Source organism: Eucalyptus grandis, chromosome 7, assembly GCF_016545825.1.
Source record: "Eucalyptus grandis isolate ANBG69807.140 chromosome 7, ASM1654582v1, whole genome shotgun sequence".
Classification (NCBI taxonomy): domain Eukaryota; kingdom Viridiplantae; phylum Streptophyta; class Magnoliopsida; order Myrtales; family Myrtaceae; genus Eucalyptus; species Eucalyptus grandis.
Window position 1 is genome coordinate 54,147,514 of NC_052618.1, and position 7,398 is coordinate 54,154,911.

Consider the following 7,398-nt stretch of genomic DNA (forward strand, 5'->3'; position numbering starts at 1 on the left):
TTGGAAGTGATTTGACATCTCATATTGGTAATTTGAGGGGTAGAGAGAAGGTGAGATCCTTAAACTGCTTCTGCGGAGTCAATCCAAACAGTAAAATGGGGTAATGATAACCGCGGGGTCCGGATCACACTTAATTCGGGTCCTCCGGCCTTAATTCCCGCGAAGGCCTTCTCTTAACATATTAGGCTAACATATTAGGCTGGGTTCAGGAAACTTTGAGCCCCTACAAACTTTGGGCCCCTACAAACTTTGGGCCCATTGCAGCACTCGACAACAGACAAGCAAGTAGTAAATTCGATTTTTCAGCCCAAGTTCTCAAAACTGCATCTGGGCTTGGGAGATGCATTGTTCTGGGTTGGTGCTTATATTAAAATCGAGTAAATGACTCGCCTAACTTTGGTTGGAAAAGGAAAAAAAGACAGGATTGCTCCCCTTGCTGCTTACGTAAAATTAAACTAAGGAAGTTCGATGGTAAGTTTGAAATGTCGTGTGTTAAATCTGTCAAAGTTTGTGTTTTTTTCTTGTAAATTTGAAATCGGGTGAAATTTGTCATGATGGTAAACGTTTTTGCTTTTGTTTTTTGTTTTTTTCGATTTTTGCCTTAGTTTACATTTACATAAGTCAACATGAAATCTAGTAGGTCCCAACATGAAATTTAGTAGGTCCATATCAAGAGTCATTAATTGTATTTCAAAAACATGCGCATTTTCATTTGAAGCATTTTATGCAGGTGCATTATCCAATTTTCAAGAAGAGTTGTCATGTGATTTTACTAATTTTTAATATAGGCTCAGCCTATGTAGCACCGACACGGACACGTGACACAACACGACACGTTGACACGTCATTTATTAAAAATAGAGAATTTCGACACGTTCTGACACGTTATATATTAAATATATTTTTATATATAAATACATAAATAAATAATAATAAAATAGCCTAGAATTAATTTACACAAAAAATATTAAATAATATCATTCATTATTTTAATTTGTTACAATAATACACAAAACTTAGAGGAAAAAACATTGTTTAAAGAAAATGCTGAAATGATATTTTTAAATTTATTTATTTATCATATATAGCATTTTTATTACTTCTTTCAGAGTAAAAGACTTTTAAAAAATAAAACAATTCTAAAAAATAAAATTGAAAAAAAAAATTTGACCCGTGTGTGTATATTTATAGAAATTTTATTACTTCTTTTATTACTTCTTTTGTGTATATTTATATTTTGACCCCTCAAGTATTAGAAATTTTTAAAATTGACCCCGTGCGTGTCGGAATCACGTGTCGGAATTCTGGACTCGCGTGTCGAAGCGTGTTGGAAAGAGTTGACCACGTGTCGGATTTTTCGACACTCGTTGACCGCGTGTCGGGACATGTCGGAGCGTGTCGGACACGTGTCGGAGTGTCGGACACGACACGAAGGCTTCCGGAAAGTGTCCGTGCTACATAGGGCTCAGCTAGCACTCAAGTAATGAATGTCTTTTAGGGGTGAGCGGTTCCAGATTCTATGTAAGTTTTACTTGGAATTCGGAACCTAAACAGGTTTCTCATTTTTTTTGGAATTTGGAACCTACTCTACATACCCTGAAATCTAAAACCTACATTATTATAGGTTTTAGGATCGGTTTTAGGGTTTACCTAGGTTTCGCTCATATCATTAGTTGAATGATTGTAGTAAATTATCACTTTTATTGACCACCACTTGTTACTATTAGGAGTGAACCGTTTTAGATTTCGTGCAAGTTCCAATCCTAAAAATCGGAACTTATTTGTTACAATGGGTTTCCTATTTTTTAAAACTTGAAACCTATCATGTCACATATTTCAAAATTAATTATAGGGTAGGTTCCGCTTGTATTGTTAATTGAATGATGGCAATGAACTATTACCTTTAATGATCACTGCTTATTGTTATAATTTATTGACTATAACTTGTATTTAAACATATGAAAAATATGAAATATTAACAAATTCAATCATAAAATGAAAGTTTAGACTAGTAATTTCAGATTATACACTCATTTTCAAGTGCCATGGAATACCGTAAGATCAAGCGAAGACATAAACTAAGAAAAACACAAAAACTTATTTTAGATTCTAAGTTACGGGTTTTAGGTTTTACAAACCTAAACCTTGAAACCTACCTATTAAAATATGTTCCATAACTTTTAGAACTTGTAATCTACACTACCTTGCATATTTTAGAACTTGGAATCGGACAAATTTCCACCAGTTCAGTTCTTAGGTTTTAGATTTTATTATGGAATCATGCTTGCCCCTGTTACTTTTTAATGTAATTCATTTATGCTTTTTTCTTCGTTATGATTTTTGCTTTAGTTTACAAAAGCCAACATGAAAATCTAGTAGGCCTATATTCAGTCATTAATCGTGTTTAGAAAACGTGGGCATTTCCATTTGATGTGCTTCATATATGCGATCCATACAAAGAAAGATCAAAGAAAAAACAAAGGCATAAAATCATGCCCACCCCCACTAAGTTCCCGAGCTAAATCAGAGCGAATTTCTTCCACATGATTGGGAAATACTATTTTGCCAACAGGGGACAGGTGGGCTTTGCTGGAGAGACCGTCGGCAATCGCCCTCAATTACGTCAGAAAAAGGAAAATTGATTGAAAACGACGCCTCGTTTTCGCCAGCCCCACATTATGCGCTTCATTTATCAAGCACCGCCCCCTCCCGCCCCGCAAAACGACGACGGATTGAGCCGGAAGAGTTCGGGCGTCGTTTCGCGGAAAAAGAGCGAGGCGGAAAGCAACCCCCGCTCCATAATTGTGACCGCCCCTCCTTCTTTCTTTCCCTGCGTGCGCAAATCACGTGGGCCAATGGCGAGCCGCCACGTCACTGCGTCGAGATCGCTAATTGGTGGAGTGGAAGTGAGATTCCCATCGTCCGGCGGGGTTTGGCACCATGTTTCTCTTTGAGTTGGATTAAGTTCCGTTTGATTGAAGAAAAACCGTCTTTGAATTTTTCTCACTTATTGATGTTTGAATAACTAAAATTCAATCAATTTATAATTTTTTTTTTTTCATAAACTAAAAGTAATAAACTTAAATTGGGAAAAAATGACTATCCTTTATGATAAGAGTAAAATCATTGTTTAACCATCAAACAAATGAAAATTAATAATTTTTCTTGAATTTTTTTATAAAAATATTTTTTCTTTATCATGAAATTTTTAATAAAACAAACATATATGGAGAAATATTCATGACAAAGGAAAATACTTTCCAGAAAATCAGCTTTCAAGAGAATTTAAAGTTTTTTTTTTTTTTAATGATATGTGACCGAAACGTTTTCTAGTGTTTAGATATCATTTGGAAAATGATTTTCATCTATCTCTAGAAAAAAATTGGATTTTTAAATACCTTTCCTTTTCTTTCTTCTTCCCCTAGTCGCCGGGCCTCGATGATGGCCAACAATAGGCTATGAGTGAGGCTCAACCTCGTTGACCTTAATAAGGCTTGATCCTTGCTGCCCTATGCTTGTGGTTAGTCATCGACCATTGCCAAAGCCCATCGACCGATGGAGGCAGAAGAAAAAAAAGAAAAAAAGAAAAAAATCAAGATGAGCAATCTCAAAAGGTGCTTTCACCTCTTTAGATTTAGACATTTACTTTCCTAATTTTATAGATGAATATTTTGGTTGACTGGAAATCATTTTCAATGAATCATACGAGTGAAAGTCTGAAAATCTAATTTCTATGAAACTGTTTAACTTAGGCAAAAAAACGCTCTAAAACTATAGTCATAGTCAAAAGGAATCTATATAATGAGTTTTTTGAGCAATATGTACATTTGTATGTATTTAAGAGATGTAGGCCAAAGAATCTATGCATATTTATTTGACCTATAAATATGATTCAAGGGGGCACACGTAGTCAATACTTTTATATCCCTAATAATTCATCTGAATCAAATCATATCCTTTTTGTTAAAGTCAATAATCCAACGAATTTGTTCTAAACGTTTAAGTTTTTAGAGAGACCCTTAAGCTTGCAAATGACACGCGCGACCCAAAAGATTATGGCAAGCACATAACATATAAAGACAAAGTTGTTATAAACGGAGCAGATACGAGGTGAAGAATAAAACTTGATCACGGGCCATGACTCAAATATCATGTTTATATATAGAGCCCAAGCACTGATAAGTAAATGAACGTACCACATGCATAATAAAAAAGTTCTAGCCGGAGTTTTCAAATTCCGGTTGGCGGGGTTGGGTCATGCTAGTTTGTTTGACATTCATACATGAAAATAAGTAAAAATATTCTCGTTCCCCATATATGTTTATACGATTTATCAAAAAGTTAATAACATGGTCATCGAAACATTTATGAAAGTATCCATAGGAGACATGAAATTTCATAATTGACTACTTGATATGATCCCATTAACAACAACATATACACATGACTTATAATTTCATTTACTCAATCTATTTACACAGTAAGATTTGCAGCACGAGTTCAATCATTGAAGCAGATGCATCATATTAGCTAGGGACAATTGCAGCTTCCGTGCTCTTCCGTATATGCAATGATATATGGTGATCATCGTCACATTGTATGGGCCACCACAGAGAGAGAGAGAGAGAGAGAGAGAGAGAGAGAGAGAGAGAGTCGTTGGGGTGTGTGTGGTTTTGGCATATTGAGACAACCAAAGACGTACACGAAGGTGAAATCGCTTTCGTAGTAGCTACTATACTAACAGAGAATATGTTAAACGTTTTGGTTTGAATGGTTGTCGTCGCCGTCGTCGCCATCATGGTGTGAATCTTTGGAGGTGGAATCAGAGGAGGAGATGATCTTCTGAATCATTTGACTCGTCTCTTCCTCCGACATTCGATCGTCTTTGCTTCGAGACTGTGCATATTCCTCAAAGAACTCCTTGTTCTCTTTCTCCAGTTCATTCCACACTGCATTCATTAGCATTTCATGTGACACTTGAATCCATCACATTAGATCTACGAATACTTACTTATTAGGCAAGCTTTTGCAATAGAAAGTTTCAAGAAAAGTTAAAACTTTGAAAATCAAAGGTTTTCCTCATACTTGCTTCGGGGGTTAGCAAAATCAAGTGTTTAGCAAGCTTCCTTATCCTCAACATATCTGACTATCGATGCAAAACTCAAGAACTTCGTCTTTGTATATTGTGCAAGAATATTTTAAAGTTGAGCTAGAGAATATTCATGCAAAAGAGACCATGATGACGTTGCTATTAGCTATGGAGGTTAGTGAAGATTATTTCCCAAGAAACCCTAGGAGCTGAAGATATCAGACATTTCAATGAACAAGGATGAAATACACAACAAATATGTGTTTGAAGTATAAGAGTGCTTGGTTTCACAACAAGGATTCTTTTTTTAAATAAATCTTTTCAATAAGGTTCACTTTCGTTTGATATTTTTAAGTTAGTATGATTCTGAACTGTTTTTAGTTCTTTCTTATCAGTAAGCTCCGATGATGAATTAAGATTCAATTACCTGCAGGGCCAAAATATATATGTATCTAGAGAGGGAGGGGAAGAAAAAATCAGGATGGTTTCTGAAATAATACAAGAAGAGGAAGGAATATGAAGCTGACCGGTGGAGGTAATGACAGGTTTGATATTTGCATGCTTGGAGAGGGCTTCCATGCATTCTTCCTTACTCATCCGAAAGATCAAACACTTCTCTATCAGGTGATGGACCTATCATTCGCAAACGCAACCTCGTTATCGCAAAGCAAACCGAGCACATAAAGATAGGGAGAAAGAAAAGAAAAAGACAGAAAGGGTCGATGATCTCATGCACGAAGATCCAGCAAAACCAGAAAGGAAGAAGGAGAAGGATTGAAATGGCACAAGAAGATCAAGAAAGGGAGAGCCGATGAACAACATCACCTATCATTCGCAAACGCAACCTCGTTATCGCAAAGCAAACCGAGCACATGAAGATAGGGAGAAAGAAAAGAAAAAGACAGAAGGGGTCGATGATCTCACGCACGAAGATCCAGCAAAACCAGAAAGGAAGAAGGAGAAGGATTGAAAGGGCACAAGAAGATCAAGAAAGGGAGAGGCGATGAACAACAGCATGTGCTGCAGAGACACGACACGAATTAAAAGCACATAGAGGCTAAACAAGAGAGCATAAAGATCGAAGAGGCTGTCAATCAGCAGATCCTTTTGTCTTCTCTCTGCCAAAACTTATCGGCGGAGGACTTACCATGTGAATATACGAAGCAGACGACGAATCCCCCATGGAACAAGATCAGCTAATCTTTCAACTCGCTGACCCGTGTGTTGAGATCGACGAGAAAGTGAAAACTATTGATCGAAACGAACGTTGACAATCCAAGTTGGGAGACTCGGTGCAACACGATGCGTATGTGGCTTCACATATAAAGGGGGGCGAAGGGGAAGATGCCAATGGCCCAAAAAAAATAAAAATGTTGAGAAATAAAAATACTAAAAATAATTTAGAAAAAAAGAGAGAAAATGGTGGGGTCAAGAGTCCCACGTGGGAGATAAAAGATAATTGGTGGAGAGGGGATTAGAAGAGATTTTGCAAATGACCTCGTTTTGTCTTTGTTGAGCTTTTCCTTTTTCTTTTGTTTTTTTGGGCGGTTTGATTTGCGCCATTAGCTACGGAAGCGCCCCCTCCACGTGATGCGTGGGCCCGGTCCCCCGCTTTCTTTGCTAAGGAAAATCCTCGCTACAAGACAAAAAAAACCCTAAGGTAGCATATCCCTCGCTATTTTTGTTGAAACAATTCCTCGTCTCGCACATGGTTGCACCACTTGTATGTCGACCGCTCCCAAATTTTAGGTTCATCATTCGACTTGCATGGTTAGATATTTTCTTCATTTTCCCCAAGATATGAAAACAAATTTCGAATAAAACAATTTAATTCTGGATGTGACAACTGAGTAATTGCTTGAATGATGTTCTGGCCAAAATTTTATGTTCTCTTTTTATTTGTTTACAAGTTCCTCTTTCATTTATATCGATGTGAAGGGATTAATTGTTCTTTTGCTACATGTACATGTCGATTTGCACGTCTAAATTCTTCTTGCTACTCGCTTTTGATGAGGGAATATTTAGTTATAGAAAAAGATTATTATGAGGCTACGTTTAGTCGTCCAAATTTCTAATCAGGATAAGACTGGATATGATATGATTTGAAATCCAAAAGAATTTGCCATATTTTACTCACTGTTTAGTGATTATAATAATAAAGTTGAATATATTTACATTATATTATATATATTATTTGATTTAAACGCCTATATGAGTCCTAAATTTTACAAACGGAAATAGTAAAAATCTTTCGCGACACTTTTGTCTACTTTATTTTATTTTATTTTCCTCTCTTTTTAAATTAATTT

The 7,398-nt window shown here is 36.2% G+C and overlaps 1 protein-coding gene across 1 annotated transcript; it reads right to left on the bottom strand.

The window, feature by feature from the left end:
* Positions 1-4,438: 4,438 nt before the first annotated feature.
* Positions 4,439-6,376, bottom strand: LOC104454150 (hypothetical protein). The gene is made up of 3 exons (XM_010068914.3): positions 6,237-6,376; positions 5,617-5,722; positions 4,439-4,949 (listed from the first exon to the last, which is right to left on the bottom strand). The coding sequence occupies exons 1-3, from the start codon at positions 6,270-6,272 to the stop codon at positions 4,753-4,755; spliced, it is 339 nt and encodes a 112-aa protein (XP_010067216.2). The 5' UTR covers positions 6,273-6,376; the 3' UTR covers positions 4,439-4,752.
* Positions 6,377-7,398: the final 1,022 nt, after the last annotated feature.

What these genes read in the sequence shown, in the direction of transcription:
- LOC104454150 (XM_010068914.3), bottom strand. Translation starts at nt 6,272, where the DNA reads ATGGGGGATTCGTCGTCTGCTTCGTATATTCACATG. An exon ending in CTGCTTCGTATATTCACATG is followed by an intron (nt 5,723 to 6,236) that starts GTAAGTCCTCCG and finishes TGCGAATGATAG; the next exon opens with GTCCATCACCTGATAGAGAA. An exon ending in ACCTGTCATTACCTCCACCG is followed by an intron (nt 4,950 to 5,616) that starts GTCAGCTTCATA and finishes TAATGAATGCAG; the next exon opens with TGTGGAATGAACTGGAGAAA.